At 42.5% G+C, this 22,389-nt stretch overlaps 1 protein-coding gene across 4 annotated transcripts in view; it reads right to left on the minus strand.

The window, feature by feature from the left end:
- The window catches only part of synj1 (synaptojanin 1), a 131,040-nt gene that overhangs the window by 78,213 nt on the left and 30,438 nt on the right, over nucleotides 1-22,389 (minus strand). For 3 of the 4 annotated variants that reach the window (XM_067993186.1, XM_067993185.1, XM_067993187.1), the window contains exons 1-2: nucleotides 3,097-3,317; nucleotides 2,002-2,085 (exon numbers count right to left, since the gene is read on the minus strand). In XM_067993186.1, the coding sequence (XP_067849287.1) occupies nucleotides 2,002-2,085; nucleotides 3,097-3,255 (243 nt within the window). In that variant the 5' untranslated portion in view covers nucleotides 3,256-3,317. Of the gene's footprint in view, nucleotides 1-2,001; nucleotides 2,086-3,096; nucleotides 3,324-3,550; nucleotides 3,818-6,441; nucleotides 6,529-22,389 lie in introns of those variants that run through there. The other variant, XM_067993188.1, reaches the window with a different exon arrangement.

A 22,389-nucleotide genomic window follows, 5' to 3' on the forward strand; every position in this document is an offset into this window, starting at 1 on the left:
ACCGTGCCCCCCACCCCACTTTCCCCACCCACACCCCTACCCCAGGTTTGCCTGTGGCATACTGATGTGGGGGTGGGGGCTGCAACAGCAGCAGTTAGAGATGTCTGTAGTATGCACAGGGTTTCTTCAGGACGAACAATGGTTAACAATATGTAGTATTAGTGAACTGTAGCGCTGGAATGGATCAATGGGCTCTGAATAGCTTTTAGCTGCTGTATGCAATTTTTTGCTTTTATTTCAGATTTATGACTTTTTTTTTACTCCTCTTGTAATGACAGCTGGAAATCTCAACCTACAGCAGGGAATTTACCCTCGAGTACACAGCTTTCAGGAGGCTTAAAGGTGATGCATGTACAGTGCACTTCCACCTGTTTTAATAGGTTGCAGCAACATGGCTCCTATCACTAACTGGTATATATTTTGAACAAGAAATTCAAACTTAACAGTGTGACACCTACTAAAAATTGTACATTCTTTTTTTAAAACTTCCAGTGTGATGTTATAATACAACTGTTCAGAGGGATTTGGGTGTCCTTGTACACAAAACACAGAAAGTTAACATGCAGGTACAGCAAGCATTTAGGAAGGCAAATGGTATGTTAGCCTTTATTGCAAGGGGGTTGGAGTACAAGAGTAAGGAGGTCTTGCTGCAATTGTATAGGGCTCTAGTGAGACCACACCTGGAGTACTGTGTACAGTTTTGGTCTGCTTATCTAAGGAAGGATATACTTGCCTTAGAGGCAACAAAGGTTCACTAGATTGGTTCCTGGGATGAGAGGGTTGTCCTATGAGGAAAGATTGAGTAGATCGGGCCTATATTCTCCAGAGTTTAGAAGAATGAGAAGGGATCTCATTGAAACATTTAAGATTCTGAGAGGGCTTGACAGGGTAGATTCTGAGAGGGTGTTTCCCCTGGCTGGAGTGTCTAGAACTAGGGGGCACTGTCTCAGGATAAGGGGTTGGACATTTAGGATTGAAATTAGGAGGAATTTCTTCACTCAGAGGGTTGTGAATCTTTGGAATTCTCTACCCCAGAGGGCTGTGGATGTTCAGTCATTGAGTATATTCAAGACTGAGATCGACAGATATTTGGACTAAGGAAATCAAGGGATATGGGGATCGGTGGGAAATTGCAGTTGAGGTCAAAGATTAGCCATGATCTTATTTAATGGCACAGCAGGCTTGAGGGGCTACATGGCCAACTCCTGCTCCTATTTCTTATGTAAGCCCACCCATTCCACAATAATAATTTTCAAAATTTTAATGTTATATCCATATTCCACAATGTCATCATTTATCAATATTCACTGCTTTAAGCAGTGCCAATGGTTCAAAGGTAAAGTCCAAGGTTCAGTCCCATGTCCATGCTGAGTTAAATGATCTCCTTTAGGAAACAAGGAGAGAAAAACTGAAAAATAAAAATCACATTTTTCTTGGGATGGGGGCACTGTGGTAAATTTATATTTGGAGTGGGAGTTGCTAACTCATGCAAGCGCACATTCACTACTTGGAATCCAATCCTATCTGTTTCTATGGTAAATACATTTACAAAGACTGTGGCATCATAGAATGACTATTAGTAAAACTAGCTTTTGTCATCTGAATAATAATGACCTCTCCATGGTATTTTTAATCCAAAGCAGGTGATGTCAGCAAACCACAGATAGGGGATTGAAAATAGATCTGTCAAGACAGGTTATAACCTAACATTGGCAGCTAAACCAAAATGTCCTCTGAACTTCAGATTAGAGGAGAGAAAGATCCTGTGACAAAGTTACATGCTTAAATATTGCCTTAATCATTCATTTTGGGACAAAATTTCACACTTTTATAAAACACGTCAAGTATTATAATAAAAGCAAACACCACACTTTAAAAACCTAATTCCAGTGGGCAAAAAATTAAAAGACAAAAAGATTCTATGGCTTACTGTAACAACCTAATTAGATAAAATTATACACCCTGCAAATACAAGTTGCAGCATCATTTTAAAAGACCAACCTGAAGACCTGGTTGCTCCCAGAACAATGGGACAGAACCTCGGATCTGGATAAAAGAGGACACACAATCATCCAAGAATACCACCTGTAGAAAAATTAAAATACTGCATCACTGATTGAAGTGGACTGTAACTTAAGCACACCAATGACTATCTATATGCTTTTGTTTTTATTCTCAATACAAATAATGAGCACAAGATGACAAAAGAAAAAGAACAGAAAGCAGAAACAAATTTAAATTTAGATAAAACATGTTTTTGTGCTGTTGGTTAGAAATTTCCACATCTTATGGTGAAATCTGTTTCTGCGTTCTGTACTTTGTATCTTGTCATCAAATGCTTGTTATTATTTGTATTGCCAGGAACAGCGGCAGAAACACAAGCTGGGGAAATGGAATGCAGACCAAATAGGGAAAAATTCCTTTCTATCCTCACTAGCCTGACCTGGTCACTTCAAAACCCACATCCTCTCAGCCAAGCCCTGTAGAGGTTAGAATCCCTGATCTCAAGATAACCCCGTGCATACGATCATGTGGGGCAGAGAAATCCTATCCCTGCACTACTGGCTGAATATCTGGCTGCAGGAGGGAAGGTCAACAGGATTTCGTGTAAAATAGGTTTATTGCATTTGCAATGCAGGGAAAGGCAGAAGGGGATGAATGGTAGGGGAAAAGTAGGAACAACAACAAGCCCAACAGCTGCAGTCAGACAACATTTGCATCAGGAGAAAAACAGCCCACACCACAAGGTTAAAAAGGGTAAACAGTCATGACAAAGATTACACAACAAAGAACAGCACTGAAATCATGTTGTGGGACGTGGACATTTTCAATCCCAATTCTTTGACTTCTGATCTTAACTTTAAGTGCTCCAGTCTTTTTTACAAATCAGGTTACTTTGATATTTTTTATATCCATAGTTTTCAAAATTCTATATCTTGATGAAAAACAGTGGAAAGTACAAAATTTTGATTATGGCTACTAATAACAATATTAAAATATCTGCTATAGTTACAAGTAACTATTAATGTGGGTTACATTGTAACAATAAGCATCAAATAAGGACTGTTAAAGGTGGGTCTGACTCAAATATGGTACCTGTTCCGTTTCAACAAAGTTAGCTACTTGTCCATCATCATTTGTTCCTCGCACATTGAATCTTGTCCCCGCTCTTTCGCAGCTAAGACGTGAAATCAAGCAAGCTTTAGCTTGTTTGTGAGCAGCATAGATCGTCCTGATCTCCACTCCTCCACACATGAGTCTCAGTACCCACTCGTCACAATTCACATCATAATGTTTCAGATGCAAATGTAATGACTGGTTCCTATGGGGTATAAAAGTTATCATTGAACTGCGTGTGTGTCAGGAGTCAAAGTTCTTACATTAGAAGAACACAAAATCTAAAAAGCAATTTTAAAACAAACATCTGAAAACCTATATAGCACACCTTGTTTTTTTTTAAATAAAAAATAATGCACCAAATATTAACCAATTTTTAATATAATATGGTAGTGCTTCAATTCCAGGCATTAACACAGCCTCCAACTCACCAAAAAAAAACGGTTGTCAGTTGTATGCTCCTGCATTCTACGATGGGCATTCAGGCTCAAGTCCAGACTGACACCACTTGAAGACCAAGCAAAATAGAAGCTCCCAGAATTCAACACCTTCCGTACTTCGGAGATACGTTCCTCATCTGAAGGCTCATTTCGAAGAGAAATAAATTCAGTAGACGTGACTCTGAAGACTTCAGAATCTTGTATCTTTCCCACCGACATACAGCCAGTTACAAGCACAAGGTAATGCAACATGTTGTCACCTGTAAGAGAGACATACACCAGAGTTGGCAGACATTAGGATTTAGCTGTATCTAAAAGCTTTGTTGAGGATAGAGATATTTGCATTTCACTTCCAAGATCTGGTTCCAAACTCAGTCCAGAGTGATGGGATGAACGTTCTCCTTGTCTGTTGTTATAAAGGTCCTATTCGAAATATGTTTTGGAAATCTCAATCTAGTGGTTATGAGCACACATCATAAAAAAACTGGCCTAAATTCAATATTATTTGACCATCTCATTCAGACAGGGCATTGTGGGAAACAGAAAAACGATATAGTTTGAGGCTGGGGTACTCTTCCGGGGTTGAGGCTGAAGTATAATGTTGTGGCAGAATAGAGGGAGCTTTACTCTGCTGTGCTATACCTGAACTAGGAGTACTTGTTGCTAATACTGGGTACTTGAAATAGAAAGTGTTCCAATCCCCACGACTAATATCACTCAGTGTAATGAACAAAAAGTTCACACAAAAGATGTCGCAAGACCATTGTGAGTGAGAGAACATCTAAGAGTTCTGATTGTTCTTTACGGTCCAACAAGATCAGTATTTTTTCCAGTATAGATTAAATAATTAGTGGTCTAATTTGAATGAAACATACTAGCAGCATTCAAGCAGGACCAGGAGTGGCTCAAGAGTTGATTTATGGAATATAACCAAAAATGTCAGTACAATATTATGCTGATTTATACAACAAATCTTGGACCACAATTCTGAACTTCAACATATTCAGTTTGAAAAAGATTACAAGTTAAACACATTCAGTGATAAGATAAAAACTAATGATCTGGAATGCTCTGCCTGAAAGGATGGTGGAAGCAGATTCAACAATAAATTTCATAAGGGAATTGGATAAATACTTGAAGGGGGAAAAATTTCAGGGCTTTGGGGAAAGAGCAGGGGAGTGGGACTATTTGGATAGATCTTTCAAAGAGACCACACAGGCACGATGGGCCGAATGGCCTCCTTCTGTGCTATATGATTCTAATGTTAATGTATAGTAATATTTGAAAATTTTACACATACAAGCATCACAGCTTGCAAGGTTGCTTGCGATGTTTAAAATGTGCAAATTATAATGGATACATAAATTAAAAACATTTGTTTGTGGAAGAAACTTCAAAAACAAGACTTTGCAATGCCCAGTTGCTAAAATAAGTTGGTAAAACAATCTTGGTATTCACTTTAGCCACTGCCAAAAGATGACCATCATCTGAATGTTAAATAGTGCATTAATCACTTAGCTACGTATGTTGTTAAAGTTACAACATAGCATTTGTGAAGAGAATCGTTTTGTAAATATTAAAATCATTCTCTTCCAAAAATATAATTTAAAAGGTCCTGCTTCAACTGATAACTCAACTGGTAAGGCACCAGTAGTTGAGTTACATAGACTATGAAAGTTGTACACTCAACTCCTGGTCGGTGCTGACAGCCAATTTCAGCCAGCAGTCAGGGTGCAATGATTGACCTCAGCTCCCCTGCATTAAAAGGAGGAGAGAAATTGGCCAATGTTTCTGATTGCTAAATAGTGACGCTTGCTGAAACTATACATGTGGAAATTGGGTGAGGATAGGATTGGTTCCTGCAGTGATGACTCAACATTAAATAGCCTACCAGCATCTAAGCCCACATGTGAAGAATGGCCGTTTGAACAAGGTACTTGGCCTGATGCCTGTGGAAGCATATCCCACCAAGGGGTCAATCCCTTCAGCAGAGGAGATGGGGAGAAAATTAATGGGGAAAAAAAAATCAAATGGTTGTAATGACAAATGTTTTTTGGACAGAATCTTGCTTTGAATCATTCAATTTAGCTTGTATATCCCCAAGAGCATATCCTCTGTTTTGCTTATAAGGAATTTAGCAGCATGAGGCTGTCATTAAGCACTGACAGTAAAATAAAACTCTTAACTTAGCATGTGATCACTACAGACATAAATCCTCAGATTAAGGACAGTCACATTAATGAACAGCAGCAAAAGGGTAACCTAAGTTTTGGTTGTTTTTAAAAATTAAAACATAAAATGGGTACTACAAATATTGTAGATGATCGATAAGAACACTATGGTTTACTCATAATTTCATATTTTGTAAAGATTATATCTTTTTTATTTAACATTATTATAATGTTGAAATTAGTTATTTATTGTGTTCTCTAGTGTTTAGAAGAGTGAGAGGTGATCTCATTGAAATGTATAAAATTCTTAGCGGGCTTGACAGGTTAGATGCTGAGAGGCTTTTTCCCCTGTCTGGAGAGTCTAGAAATAGGGGGCATGGTCTCAAGATAAGGGGTCGGCCAGCCATTTAAGACTGAGATGAGGAAAAATTTCTTCACTCAGAGGGTTGTGAATCTTTGGAATTCTCTACCCCAGAGAGCTGTGGATGCTCAGTATATTCAAAACTGAGATCAATAGGTTTTTGGACACGAAGAGAATCAAAGGATATGGAGATAGGGCAGGAAAGTGGAGTTGAGGTAGAAGATCAACCATGATCTTATTGAATGGCGCAGCAAGCTCAAGGGGCTGTACAGCCTACTCCTGCTCCTATTTCTTATGTTCTTATGTTAGAACTAGAATTCTATACACAATAAAAGTCATTTCGGCTACTTACCAAGATTCAGCCTCAAAACTCCTAAAAGGCCATATGCGTCCAGTAATTTGGTGTACATGTTTTTGATGGCTTCTTTCTCTGCTGATGCTGTATAAAACAAAACAAAAGTTTAAAGCAGAGGAAATAGTAAAAGGCTACCACCAAATGTTTAAGACATCAAAGATATTACCTTTAAAAGCAAAAATTTGCATTTTTATAGCACCATTAACAGAGTAAATGTTCCAAAGCACATTACATAGAGGGAAAAAAAAATTAAAATATAGATAAAATGAATGAAGGACATAGAATCATAGAATGGTTACAGCATGGAAGGAGACCATTTGGCCCATTGAGTCCACGCTGGCTCTATGCAAGAGCAATCCAGCTAGTCCCACTCCCCCGCCCTATCCCCGTAGCCTTGCAAATTTTTTCATTTCAAGTACTTTTCCAGTTCCCTTTTGAAGGCCATGATTGAATCTGCCTCCATCACCCCCTCGGGCAGTGCATTCCAGATCCTAACCACTCGCTGTGTAAAAAGGTTTTTCCTTGTGTCACCTTTGGTTCTTTTGCCAATCAACTTAAATCTACGTCCTCTGGTTCTTGACCCTTCCGCCAATGGGAACAGTTTCTCTCTCTCTACTCTGTCTAGACCCTTCATGATTTTGAATACCTCTATCAAATCTCCTCGCAACCATCTCTGTTCCAAGGAGAACAACCCCAGCTTCTCTAGTCTATCCATGTAACTAAAGCCCCTCATCCCTGGAATCATTCTAGTAAGTCTTTTCTGCACCCTCTCTAAGGCCTTCACATCTTTCCTAAAGTGCGGTGTCAGAACTGGACACAATACTCCAGTTGTGGCCGAACCAGTGTTTTATGAAGGTTCATCATGACTTCTATTACTTTTGTACTCTATGCCTCTATTTATAAAACCCAGGATCCTGTATGCTTTTTTAAAATCAACCTGCCCAGCCACCTTCAACGATTTGTGCACGTATAGCCCCAGATCTCTCTGCTCCTGTACCCCTTTTAGAGTTGTGCCCTCTAGTTTATATTGCCTCTCCTCGTTCTTCCTACCAAAATATATCACTTTGCATTTTTCTGCATTAGATTTCATCTACCACGTGTCCGCCCATGCCACCAGCCCGTCTATATCCTCTTGAAGTCTATCACTATCCTCCTCACTGTTTACTACCCTTCCAAGTTTTGTGTCATCTGCAAATTTGGAAATTGAGCCCTGTACACCCAAGTCCAAGTCATTAATATATATCAAGAAAAGCAGTGGTCCTAGAACCGACCCCTTGAGCCATGGTACGAGAGCTAGAAAGGTGATTAAAAGCTTGGTCGTAAAATGTTTTTTTGAGAAGGTATTTAGAGATGGAGGGGCCCGGGTGGTTTAGGTAGAGAGTTCCAGAGTAGGGCAAAGGTGGCTAATGTCTTGCTACCAACAATGGAACAGCAGAACGTATGGGGGAGATGCATAAAAGCCCAGAGTTGAAGAATCCAAGGGTGTGGGAGGCAATACAAGTCTAGAGAAGGTCGCAGATAAATTAGGGTGAGGCATGGAGGGATTTCAAGACAAGGACATGAGGTTTCAAACTGACGACTGGGGGGCAGCAAAAAAGGGAGTAACGGACATGTGGAACTGAGTACGGGACTGGATACAGGGGGCTTAGTTTTGAACAAGTTGTTGCTTATACAGGATAAAGGATGAGTGGCAATTCAAGGAATCAAGTCTAGAGGTTTCAAAGACATAGCTAAGGGTTTCAGCAGTAGATGGAATGAGGTAGGCAATATTGTGGAGGGGAAGGTAAGCAGTCTAAGTGATTGATATGATGGGGGATTTGAAGTTCAGCTCTGGGTTAGACAGGACGCCGTGGTATCTGATGGTCTGGTTCAACTTGAGCAAGTTGTGGTGGGGGGGGGGGGGGGGGGGCTGGGGGTGAAGAGGGGGACTCAGTGGCAAGGAGGTGAAGTTTATGGTGAGGCCGAAAACAATGGCCCCATTCTTCATAATACAGTTGGAGGAAATTCTGACTCATTTAAGGTTTAAGGTGATTGGTAAAAGAACCGAAGGAGACATGAGGAAAAAATTTTTTAAGCAGTGAGTAGGAGGGAGGGGTTTAAATTCCTGAGGCATTGGGACCGATTCTCGGAAAGGCGGGACCTGTACAAGCTGGATGGGTTGCACCCAAGCAGAACCGGGATCAAATATCCTCATGGGGGCATTTGCTAGTTCTGTTGGGGAGGGTTTAAACTAGTATGGCAGGGGGATGGGAACCAAAGGGCAGGTACAGATGGGACAAATTCAGACCAGGAAACGGGAAGTAGAAAAGCAGTTAGTGACGTAGTTAGCAGCTCAGAAAGGCAAAAAAAGCATAGGTTAAATAGTGTTCAGCACAGCAATTTGACAGGGTTAAAGGGTATATGCTTCAATGCAAGGAGTATTACAAACAAAGCAGATGAGCTAAGCGCATAGATAGACGACACATGGCAGCATGATATCATTGCATAAAAACGGAAACCTGGCTTAAAGAGGGGGATAATTGGCAGCTCAATATCCCTGGATATAGAGTTTTCAGACAGGATAGAGTGGGTGATAAAAAAGAGGGGGGTAGCATTATTGGTTAAAGAATCAATTACAGTTGTGAGAAGGGATGATATGCTAAATGGATCATCAATCGAGGCCATATGGGTTGAGCTAAAATAAAAAAAGGAGCAGTCACACTACCAGGAGTGTACTATAGACCCCGAATAGCAAAAGGGAGATAGAACAGCAAATATGTAGGCAAATTTCTGAGTGCAAAAATAAGAGGGCAATTATAGTAGGGGACTTCAACGACCCTAACATCAACTGGGATTCAAACAGTGTGAGGGGCACAGAGGGCGCAAAATTCTTGATCAGTGACCAGGAGAACTTTTCCAGCCAGTACATGACAAGCCCAAGAGGGGATGCAATTCTAGATTTAGTCCTGGGAAATGAAGATGGGCAAGTGGGTGAAGTGACAGTGGGTGACCATATTGCAGATAGTGACCACAATTCAGTTAGTTTTAGCATTATTATGGAAAAGGACAGAGTTAAATCAGGAGTAAATGTTTTAAATTGGGGGGGGGGGGGGAAGGCAAATTTTACAGAACTAAGAGGTGATTTGGCAGAAGTGGACCGGACACAACTACTTGAGGAGAAATCAGTGGGAGGCACTAAAAAGTGAAATTCTACGGGTACAATGCAGACACGTCCCCTCAAAGACAAAGACAAAGGGTGGCACTGCCAAATTTAGAGCCCCCTGGTTGTCTAGAAGTATACGAGGCAAGGTAAAACAGAAAAAGAAAGCTTATGACTGTCACAGAAAACTAAATACTGCAGAAAGTTTAGAGGGGTATAGAAAGTACAGGGATGACGTAAAAAAGAAAATAACGAAAGCAAAGAGAGGGCATGAAAAAATATTAGCTAGTAAGATTAAAGAAAACCTAAAGATGTTTTATCAGTACATTAAGAACAAGAGGATGGCTAAGGAAAAGGTGGGACCTAACAGGGATGATAAGGGTAACTTGTGTATAGAAGCAGAGGATGTGGGTAGGGTTTTAAAATGAATATTTTGTCTCTGCATTCACAAAGGAAAGGGATGATCCGGACGCAGTAGTTAAAGAAGAGAGGTGTGAAATATTGGATAAGGTAAACATAATGAGAGAGGAAGTACTAGAGGGACTGGAATCCTTGAAAGTTGATAAGTCACCAGGGCCGGATGGATTGTTTCCTAGGCTACTGAAGGAAGCCAGGGAGGAAATAGCGGAAAATGATCCTCAGAGCATCCAATCCTCACTAGATACAGGGGAGGTACCGGAGGACTGGAAGACTGCAAACGTAGTACCATTGTTTAAAAAGGGTACGAGGGAAAGGCCGAACAATTATAGGCCGGTCAGTCTTACCTCGTGGTGAGCAAACTATTAGAATCAATACTGAGAGATAGAATAAACTGTCATTTGGAAAGGCATGGTTTAATCAGGGATAGTCAGCATGGGTTTGTTCAGGGAAGGTCATGCCTTACAAATCTGATTGAATTCTTTGAGGAAGTGACAAGGAGGGTTGATGAGTGTAGTGCAGTGGATGTTGTCTACATGGATTTTAGTAAGGCATTTGACAAGGTCCCACATGGCAGACTGGTCAGAAAGGTAAATGCCTATGGGATACAGGGAAATGTGGTGAATTGGATCCAAAATTGGCTCAGTAACAAGAAACAAAGGGTAGAAGTCGATGGATGCCTTTGCGAATGGAAATCCATTTCCAGTGGTGTGCCACAGTGCTCAGTGTTGGGTCCCTTGCTGTTTGTGGTATATATTAATGATTTGGACTTGAATGTAGGGGGCATGATTGGCAAATTTGCAGATGACACAAAAATTGGCTGAGTAGTTGATAGTGAAGAGGATAGCTGTAGACTCCAAGATGATATCAATGGGTTGGTGGACTGGGCGGAAAAGTGGCAAATGGAGTTCAACCCGGAGAAGTGAGAGATAATGCACTTAGGGAGGGTAAATAGTAAAAGGGAATATATTGAGAGGGTAGAGGAAGTGAGACACCTTGGAGTGCATGTGCACAGGTCCCTGAAGGTGGCAGTACAGGTAGATGAGGTTGTGAAGAAGGCATAAGGAATGCTCTCCATTATTAGCCGAGGTATAGAATACAAAAGCAGGGATGTAATGATGGAACTGTATAAAATGCTGCTATGGCCACAGCTGGAGTATTGTGTGCAGTTCTGGTCACCACATTACAGGAAGGACATAATTGCTCTGGAGAGAGTGCAGAGAAGATTTACAAGAATTTTGCCAGGGCTTGAAAATTGCAGCTACGAGGAGAGATTGGATAGGCTGGGGTTGTTTTCCTTGGAGCAGAGGAGGCTGAGGGGAGACTTGATTGAGGTGTACAAATTTGTGAGTGGCCTAGATAGAGTAGACAGGAAGCACCCGTTTCCCCTAGCGGAGAGTTCAAGAACTAGAGGACATAGATTTAAGCTGATTGGCGGAAGGATTAGAGGGGACATGAGGAAAAACTTTTTTATCCAGAGGGTGGTGGGTGTATGGAATTCGCTGCCCGAGTTGGTGGTAGAGGCAAGGACCCTCAACTCTTTTAAAAAGTACCTGGACCTGCACCTAAAGTGCTGTAAGCTGCAGGGCTACGGACCGGGTGCTGGAAGGTGGGATTAGAATGGGCACCTGGTTGTTCTTCGAGCCAGCGCGGACATGATGGGCTGAATGGCCCCCTTCTGTGCTGTATCTTTTCTATGATTCTATGGAGTAGTTATGATCTGGAATGCACTGCTTGAAAGGGTGGTGGAAGCAGATTCAATCGTGACTTTCAAAAGAAATTGGATAAATACTCGAAAGGAAAAAATTTGTAGGACTACGAGGAAAAGGGGGGGGGAAATGGGACCAACTGGATTGCTCTTACAAAAAGCTGGCATGGGCTCGATGGGCTGAATGGCCTCCTTCTGTGCTATAACCATTCTATGATTCTTCTGTACATGACGATGTCACACAGGCAGTCAGATAGCACAGATGTGGTCGTGAGGCTCAGGGAGGCAGAAGAGAGATCGGACATCATCAGCATACGTACAAAAGCTAACCCCATATTTGTGAATGCAGTCACCAATGGGAAGAGGAGTGGACAAAGGACAGATCCTTAAGGGACTCCAGAGGTGACTTGCTAGAGATGCATTAGTTGTGTTTGAACACATGCAAGGGCAGTACCACAAAGCTGGACAACAGAGGAAAGATGGAGGAGTGGTGTGGTCATCCGTAAATAACGCTGCAGAGAGAGATCGAGAAGAAACAAAGAGAAAACGCACTACAGTGACATTCACAGAGGATATTATTCATGACTTTGATCAAAGTTCAGGCAATTAATCAGTTATACCACATAGGAGCTTATAAATGCTATCATGCAGGAGAATTCCAGAAACCTACAGTGCAATACTTCAATATGAAATACCATTCAAATCTATTTTGCCAGAGCAACAGCTAGCCTCACATTCTCTCTAACCTTTTTTGATTCTGAAGATATCTCAAGACAAATGAAGAAATCATCCCATTTTCATGAATACCGAAAAGGTCAGTCCTAATATTTGCAATGTTTCATCCATCCTAACTCATTAAATACTTTATACTTGCTGAAAATCAAGGTTATCCCATGAGTGCAGCCTACATGATTCATAACAGACCACGAGTTGCACAGATCTACTTCACCAGTGAACAATCATACAATCCAGCCAATTTTTATACAGCATTTTGTTTCATTATTCTGTTAAAAGCTATAAACTGTTTTAAATTTTCAGCAACGTTTTGGATTGGTAGTTTGTGTTAAATACTATGTGAAGGATCATGAAATAAGGTTGTTAATGAAATGGGAGTTACTGCAGTGCGCTTACTGCTGCTGCTGAGCAGTGGATACAGATTTTTTAAAATTTCCCATAGCTTGCAGGAAATTAATTCTAGTTAGATTATCATCCCATGTATATGGCACAATTGTTACAGGTTGTCATAGCCACATATGTTGCAAACAGAAGACTGCATTCTTGTGAGATCAGCTTGTAAATGTTCAGAATGAAGTGGACCAAACATAATACCAGGGTTTTCTACTACTGCATTCAGGAGCCGACAATCTTTGCCTATTCACTTGAATGGGTGGAACAACATAGGCTGGTGAGTGCAGGAATGGAAAATCCCAGGGAAAACCCCAGTACAGGTTGCTACAACACATACAAAAGTTCCACAAAACATCCCATTTGAGAGAGACTGCACATTCTAATTGCATTAACTATTTTTGAGAATTAATTTGAACAGAGCCATAAACATTCTTATACCTCATCATAAAACACCAGTCTGAATGGCAATCATGTCTCTCGAGCTGTACAAGCAAATTTGCAAAGGAATGCAGTGTTATCACTGTATTTTAAACCAAATTGTTTGCTATATTTTTTGTATACAGTACAAAACAAAATTTATAATTCACAGGTCTTCATAATGTATATCCTCTATATAAATTCACCAATATATTTTTTAAAAATTCGTTCATGGGATGTGGGCGACGCTGGCGAGGCCAGCATTTCTTGCCCATCACGAATTGCCCTCGAGAAGGTGGAGGTGAGCCGCCTTCTTGAACCACTGCAGTCCTTGTGAAGGTTCTCCCACAGTGCTGTGAGGAAGGGAGTTCCAGGATTTTGACCCAGCGACGATGAAGGAACGGCGATATATTTCCAAGTTGGGATGGTGTGTGATTTGGAGGGGAACGAGCAGGTGGTGCGTTCCCATGTGCCTGCTGCCCTTGTCCTTGTCCTTCCAGGTGGTAGAGGTCGTGGGTTTGGGGAGGTGCTGTCGAAGAAGCCTTGGCGAGTTGCTGCAGTGCATCCTGTGGATGGTACACACTGCAGCCACTGTGCGCCGGTGGTGAAGAGAGTGAATATTTAGGGTGGTGGATGGGGTGCCAATCAAGCGGGCTGCTTTGTCCTGGATGGTGTTGTTGGAGCTACACTCATCCAGGCAAGTGGAGAGTATTCCATCACACTCCTGACTTGTGCCTTGTAGATGGTGGAAAGACTTTGGGGAGTCAGGAGGTGAGTCACTCGCCACAGAATACCCAGCCTCTGACCTGCTCTTGTAGCCACAGTATTTATGTGGCTGGTCCAGTTAAGTTTCTGGTCAATGGTGACCCCCAGGATGTTGATGGTGGGGGATTCAGCGATGGTAATGCCGTTGAATGTCAAGGGGAGGTGGTCATTGCCTGGCACTTGTCTGGCGCGAATGTTACTTGCCACTTATGAGCCCAAGCCTGGATGTTGTCCAGGTCTTGCTGCATGCGGGATCGGACTGCTTCATTATTTGAGGGGTTGCGAGTGGAATTGAACACTGTGCAATCATCAGCGAACATCCCCATTTCTGACCTTATGATGGAGGGAAGATCATTGATGAAGCAGCTGAAGATGGTTGGGCCTAGGACATTGCCCTGAGGAACTCCTGCAGCAATGCCTTGAGGCTGAGATGATTGGCCTCCAACAACCACTACCATCTTCCTTTGTGCTAGGTATGACTCCAGCCATTGGAGAGTATTCCCCGATTCCCATGGACTTCAATTTTACTAGGGCTCCTTGGTGCCACACTCGGTCAAATGCTGCCTTGATATCAAGGGCAGTTACTCTCACCTCACCTCTGGAATTCAGCTCTTTTGTCCATATTTGGACCAAGGCTGTAATGAGGTCTGGAGCAGAGTGGTCCTGGCGGAACCCAAACTGTGCATCAGTGAGCAAGTTATTAGTGAGTAAGTGCCGCTTGATAGCACTGTCGACGACACCTTCCATCATTTTGCTGATGATTGAGAGTGGACTGATGGGGTGGTAATTGGCCAGATTGGATTTGTCCCGCTTTTTGTGGACAGGACATACCTGGGCAATTTTCCACATTGTTGGGTAGATGCCAGTGTTGTAGCTGTACTGGAACAGTTTGGCTAGAGGAGCAGCTAGTTCTGGAGCACAAGTCTTCAGCACTACAGCCGGGATGTTGTCGGGGCCCATAGCCTTTGCTGTATCCAGTGCACTCAGCCATTTCTTGATATCACATGGAGTGAATCGAATTGGCTGAAGACTGGCTTCTGTGATGGTGGGGATATCAGCAGGAGGCAGAGATGGATCATCCACTCGGCATTTCTGGCTGAAGATGGTTGCAAACGCTTCAGCCTTATCTTTTGCACTCACGTGCTGGACTCCGCCATCATTGAGGATGGGGATGTTTACAGAGCCTCCTCCTCCCGTTAGTTGTTTAATTCTCCACCACCATTCACGACTGGATGTGGCAGGACTGCAGAGCTTGGATCTGATCCATTGGTTGTGGAATCGCTTAGCTCTGTCTAGAGCATGTTGCTTCCGCTGTTTAGCATGCATGTAGTCCTGAGTTGTAGCTTCACCAGGTTGGCACCTCATTTTTAGGTACGCCTGGTGCTGCTCCTGGCATGCTCTTCTACACTCCTCATTGAAGCAGGGTTGATCCCCTGGCTTGTTGGTAATGGTAGCGTGAGGAATATGCCAGGCCATGAGGTTACAGATTGTGCTGGAATACATACATCAACTGAGCTTCTGCCAATGCCCATTGTGGCATACTGGCACAGATCAGGAAGGTCCTAAAGTATGAGCCCTTGTCTGTGGTGAATTAGCAATCTCTTTTAGGGCAGCAGAAAGTGTTGTGATTGGCCTCGCTACTCCTGGTCAAGGAAGGGAGGGTGAAAGCCACAATTCCCATTCTCGATTGCTATTCTACAAGCTCTGCCCCTTCCCCCAATGGAAAGTCCATACATGGACATCAAGTGAAGACAGGAACGGACTACACTTTCTTGCATTATCACTATACTTTTTCAGCCTAGAAACTACTGTTTGCGATACTAGTGTGAGGTTCGTGTTTGCTATCTTAATACAAGCACTAACCTATTTCTTTTAAGCAAGTTAATATCTTTAATAAAGTACCAAAGGAATACTATGTGAATGTATTAAGCATTCATCCGCTAAGATAAACAGTAATTTCTGGCCTTTGGTCTCAAAATGAGTTATTGATAATAGTGTAAAAATACCTCTTTATTACAGTAACTGCATAGAGCCTTACAATCTTCATCAGAAACAGAAACTGGCTGGCCATATCACGTGATCTTTTGTACTTTTAAAACCAGGATGCGATGTACTTCTTTGGATTCCACAAGGAATGAGGTGGTACATTCAGGTTCACAGCTTGTCGTTCAAATAAGGAGTACTGTTTTATTGTTATTTTTATTTCTCCTTCATCATATCAATTATTCTGCCCCTTCATTAGTATCTAATTCTTCAAAATGAGGATTTAATCAAAATTCAAAGTTGATCAATAAGCCCACTGAGCAATACTTTATAGTTTGATCAGAAAAAGTCTTCAAATGACAACTTTTACATCCAAGGAGGGTTGATAGAAACATACCTCATCCTTGATCCTAAGCCATTACTTGGATATGGAATATATATGGAGAATTAAGTATGGTGTATAATAAAGGGGATCAGGTATGAATGAGCATTAAACAGTATACATATTTATGGAAGGTATTTGGAGGATTAACCATATGATTATGCCTCATTCACACCTTATCCTCCAAAAATAAAATGTGGATGTACTCCATAAACTTATTACTACTACTAAAAGTAAGCATACTCTTGCCTCCTAAAATAAAAAAAAATGGGTGTACTCAATATACCCTCCACCATACCTCTGTACTGGATTTTTACCAAGAAAACTTGAAAAAGGGTTTTGTCATAAATTACATAAATAGCCGCACTAGTGCTGCAATAACACTGGCACAAAGTGGTAAGATTTATCGATCATCCACTGTTCTGAGCTCATTGTTCTTTCTGGCCTCTGGCTGAAGAGTAGCCTAGCATCCAAGAGTGAATATAACAAACAAAAACAGACAATGCTGGAAATACTCAGCAGGTCAGGCAGAACAGATTAAAGAACAGATGAATTAACATTTCAAGTGTAAATCCAAGTTCTGACAAAGGGTTTACACCTACTGTATTAATTGTCTGTTCTCTTCACAGATGCAGGCTGACCTGAGTGTTCCAAGCATTGTCTGTTTTTGTTTCAGATTTCCAGCATCTGCAATTTTTTGCTTTTTATTAAAAAAAATTCTAGTAAAACATAATTTTGCAACAAAGGATGCTTTGATACATCATTTTTGCTCTTTCAACCATCTGCTCAAATTATTTTAATATTGCTAAGTTAAGTTAAAGACAACGACAATTAAATCCTCAAAATGGTAGTAGCATCAATGAGGATAAAGATGGTTAAACATGCACGAAACATTTGATAAGGGCTGTCCAGCAAAGGCAGGATACCCATGGGTGGTATCCTTCTCATCAAGACTACTTCATTAAATTTTAGCCTTAGCTCAGTGGTAGTAGTCTTGTTTGAGTCAGAAGGTCATGGGTTCAAGCCCCACTCCACAGATTTAAGCACATAATCTAGGCTAGAACTTCAGTGCCGTACTTGGGGAGCGCTGCACTGTCTGAGGTGCCGTCTTTCGGCCGAGGCCCAGTCTGCCCTCTCAGATGGATGTAAAAAAATCCTATGGCACTATTCAAAGAAGAACACAGGCATTTTCCCTCAACCAAAACCTAAAACAGATAATTTGGTAATTTATTTCATTGCTGTTTGTGGGACCTTACTGTATACAAATTGGCTGCCACATTTCCTACATTACGATAGTAACGACATTTCAAAAGTATTTCATTGGCTGTAAAGCATTTTGGGACATCCTGAGGTTGTGAAAGGTGCAAGTTCTTTCTCTTTTAAATTTTCACCCTATTTCTTGTGAAAATGTTTAATCAGCCGTAGGACAAATCTTCAGTATGCCATCAGTGCATTTATTTTCAGTTCACAGATTTGAGTTGTCTTCAGTATAAAAATCTGCATTACAAAATTCAACACTGCATCACATCAAAGCCTATAAACACGTTTTTCAGACAGAATTGTTCAGACTGATTATGGTGCATACACTCTTAGTATCTGGTTTCTCTCACTGTGCTGGGCACAATCCCGAAAGGACTACAGATCACGAACCCACTCAAGTCCACATACAACTCGGATTACGCTGAGAGACTCTGCCACCGTACCTCTCGCACACTCCGCAACCATCTCATACACCAACTCTACAGCAGACGCCGCAACCTCGAAACCAAGATAGAGTCCATACTCTCAACCTGTACTCAGGACACAGCAGACCAGCTACGGGATACCGCCAGACAGACGAGGCAACGGAACTACGCTGCCTACATGAAAACCAAGAGCCGGAAGCTTGAGAAACTCGGCATCACCACCAGCAACGACCAAGCTTCCCCTGGTACCACAGTTGCAACCACAGGGAAGTCTATCGTCAATTTGTCCGACCACACCCTTCAACCAGACGAAATCGAAGTTCTCAGCCGAGGGCTCAATTTCTGCCCCACTACCAAAATGGACCCCACTAGTCTCGCGGCGGACACAGAGGAATTCATCAGGAGAATGAGGCTCCGGGAATACTTCCACAAACCCCAAGATTTCAGCAGCGAACCCAATGAGACAATCAACGATCTGGAACAGCAGACAGAGGGATCCGCGGTACAGCAACCGAAGAGGAAAGAGTCAAACTGGACTCCTCCGGAGGGTCGCTGCCCTCAGCTTGACATGTATGCTCAAGCTGTCAGGAAATGCGTCAATGCCAGATTCATCAGCCGCACTCAGAAGACAGTCCAGATTGTCACCCGAGCTCAACGCAACGCCATCAACGCTCTCAAGACCAACCGCAACATAGTCATCAAACCAGCGGACAAAGGAGGAGCCATCGTCATACAGAACAGAACGGACTATTGCAAAGAAGCATACCGACAACTGGACAACCAGGAACGCTACAGACGGTTACCCGCAGATCCGACCAAAGAACACACCCACCAGCTCAACAAACTGATCAAGACCTTCGATCCAGACCTTCAAAGCATCCTACGCGCTCTCATCCCACGTACTCCCCGTGTGGGAGACTTCTACTGCCTCCCAAAGATACACAAAGCCAACACACCCGGACATCCTATCGTATCAGGCAACGGAACCCTGTGCGAGAACCTCTCTGGATACATCGAGGGCATCCTGAAACCCATCGTACAGGGAACCCCCAGCTTCTGTCGCGACACTAGACTTCCTACAAAAACTCAGTACCCACGGACCAGTTGAACCAGGAACACTTCTCACCACGATGGACATCTCGGCACTCTACACCAGTATCCCCCACGATGACGGCATCGCTGCGACAGCATCAATACTCAACACCAACAACAGCCAATCTCCAGACGCCATCCTACAACTCATCCGCTTCATCCTGGATCACAATGTCTTCACCTTCGATAACCAGTTCTTTACCCAAACACACGGAACAGCCATGGGGACCAAATTCGCACCCCAATACGCCAACATTTTCATGCACAAGTTCAAGCAGGACTTCTTCACTGCACAGGACCTCCAACCAACACTATACACCAGATGCATCGACGACATTTTCTTTCTATGGACCCACGGCGAGGAATCACTAAAGAGACTACACAATAACATCAACAAGTTCCATCCCACCATCAAGCTCACCATGGACTACTCCTCAGAATCAGTTTCTTTCTTGGACACACGAATCTCCATCAAAGACGGGCACCTCAGCACCTCACTCTACCGCAAGCCCACGGACAACCTCACGATGCTCCACTTTTCCAGCTTCCACCCTAACCACGTCAAAGAGGCCATCCACCATGGACAGGCCCTGCGAATACACAGGGTCTGCTCAGACGAGGAGGAACGCGATGGACACCTACAGACGCTGAAAGACGCCCTCGTAAGAACGGGATATGACGCTCGACTCATCGATCGACAGTTCCGACGGGCCACAGCGAAAAATCGCATAGACGTCCTCAGGAGACTAACACGGGACGCAACCAACAGAGTACCCTTTGTCGTCCAGTACTTCCCCGGAGCGGAGAAACTACGCCATGTTCTCCACAGCCTTCAACATGTCATCAATGACGACGAACACCTCGCTATGGCCATCCCCACACCTCCACTACTCGCCTTTAAACAGCCACCCAACCTCAAACAAACCATCGTTCGCAGCAAATTACCCAGCTTTCAGGAGAACAGCGTCCACGACACCACACAACCCTGCCACGGTAACCTCTGCAAGACATGCCAGATCATCGACACAGATACCACCATCACACGAGAGGACACCACCCACCAGGTGCATGGTTTATACTCCTGTGACTCGGCCAACGTTGTCTACCTCATACGTTGCAGGAAAGGATGCCCCAGAGCATGGTACATTGGCGAGACCATGCAGACGCTGCGACAACGGATGAACGGACACCGCGCAACAATCACCAAACAGGAGGGTTCCCTCCCAGTCGGGGAACACTTCAGCAGTCAAGGACATTCAGCCACCGACCTTCGGGTAAGCGTACTCCAAGGCGGCCTTCGAGACACATGACAACGCAAAATCGTCGAGCAGAAATTGATAGCCAAGTTCCGCACCCATGAGGACGGCCTCAACCGGGATCTTGGGTTCATGTCACGCTACACGTTACCCCACCAGCGAACAAATGTTATCTGTTTTTAATATAACGGGTCAGTTGCTGTCTTTTTTATGTTTCTACCTCTCTATCTCTGTTTTTTTTTGGTGATTTGTATATTCGGAGACCTTGCAGGTAACACCTGTCTGTCTGCACACTGATTGCCTTGGCAACGGGCAGTTGAAAAAACTGTCTGCAATCACCAAGCACTGTTCTGTGATTTATAAATGCGATTTCATTTCAAGGATTTCATTTCCAACAACGTTCACCTGAGGAAGGAGGAAGCCTCCGAAAGCTTGTGAATTTAAAATAAAATTGCTGGACTATAACTTGGTGTTGTAAAATTGTTTACAATTGTCAACCCCAGTCCATCACCGGCATCTCCACATCATGTGCTGTGGAAGCATTTAATCATTCTTGGCTGAACGTGTAATAATTGCATTTTGATTATTTAATAGCTTGCGTGTTCCATTTCCATAGATAAATTCACCTATTCAAAGATAAAAGCAAATAACGGCAGTAACAGTAACTGTTGATAATATGCCTATTTCAATGATACTGAAACTTTAAAGAGCAGACAAATGAGTATTACAAACAGTAGGTTTACTCTGATCAAACCTTACATGTCTTCTGGGCCGGAGATCACTTCTTATAAAAGGTAGGTAATGTAACGCATAAAATTATCAGGGCCAGAGTAATCTCCTGGACTAGTTTCAGCCGCCAAAGGGGTCGGAGAGGAATTTCCCAGATTTTTTTCCCCCAAGTTGTCCTGGGTTTTTAAGCTGGTTTTTGGCCTCTCCCAGGAGATCACATGGTGTGGGAAGGGGAGTGCATATGTTGTGATACGCAAGGTGTCTCGATTGTGTGGGACAGACTGGATGGACCACAGGATCGTTTCTTGTCCGTCATTGTTTGTATGTTCATAAGTCAGAGAAAATACAAATTGATATTGCAATAAATGTTAGGTATTACGGTTCTTTTGTACCCTTGTAACCCAAGCATGAATGTTCAGGCACAGAAATATGCTTCTAGCATGTGTAAAACTGTATACTGATTTCACTACGGCCATGTGTACATTGCTTTCTCCCAGATTAAAGAAAAAAATACTCAGTTTAAAATTCCTTATGACAGTACAACTACTTTACTTTCCTGGGCAACTAAGAAGCCATACATCTTGGCAAAGGCGGGTTTCATTTACAGGAAAATTCCCCTACCCTTTCACCCCATATATATCCCTAAGTAAAAGAAAAACCTGGCTTCAGGCAACACGTAACATACGTTTAGTTCCAACAAGGGGCATACTTTCTCCTCTTCAAAGATCTCTGATCATGAGAAATCCTGCCTCCTTGCAACTTTGAAAGCAGAAGACTTGTAAGTCTGTAAATGGAAATTTCCTCAGATTTCCAGAAACATATTTCTTTAAGGAGCACTCCACATTATTCTGTAAATAGAGATGGATTTTATGACCTCATTCTCTGCTTTAAGCAACTGTCAAGCAAACAGTTGAATCCCTCCAAGTATTTTGCCTTTTTCTATGACCTGCTATGCAGGAACCAAGTGAGGAGAATACACTCATTTACCTATATTCTAAAAGGAAGCTATATTATCAAAAAGGAAGGAATCAGCAAGTCTCAAGCCCCCCAATGCTTCTCCCTCTGTGCAACCTGACCAGACCGAAGGAAGAGAACTTGCTACTTGAAACAAAATTTAAATGTTTTGCAGGGATAGGAGATTAAAAAAGGTAAATAAATCTTATATTAAATGTTTAAATTATGCTCATCTTGTTCCTGCGGAGATCAAGACAGAGCTTTCCAACTGCCTCATCATGTCAGCAAAA

Source organism: Heptranchias perlo, chromosome 11 (assembly GCF_035084215.1).
Source record: "Heptranchias perlo isolate sHepPer1 chromosome 11, sHepPer1.hap1, whole genome shotgun sequence".
In the NCBI taxonomy this organism is placed as follows: Eukaryota; Metazoa; Chordata; class Chondrichthyes; order Hexanchiformes; family Hexanchidae; genus Heptranchias; species Heptranchias perlo.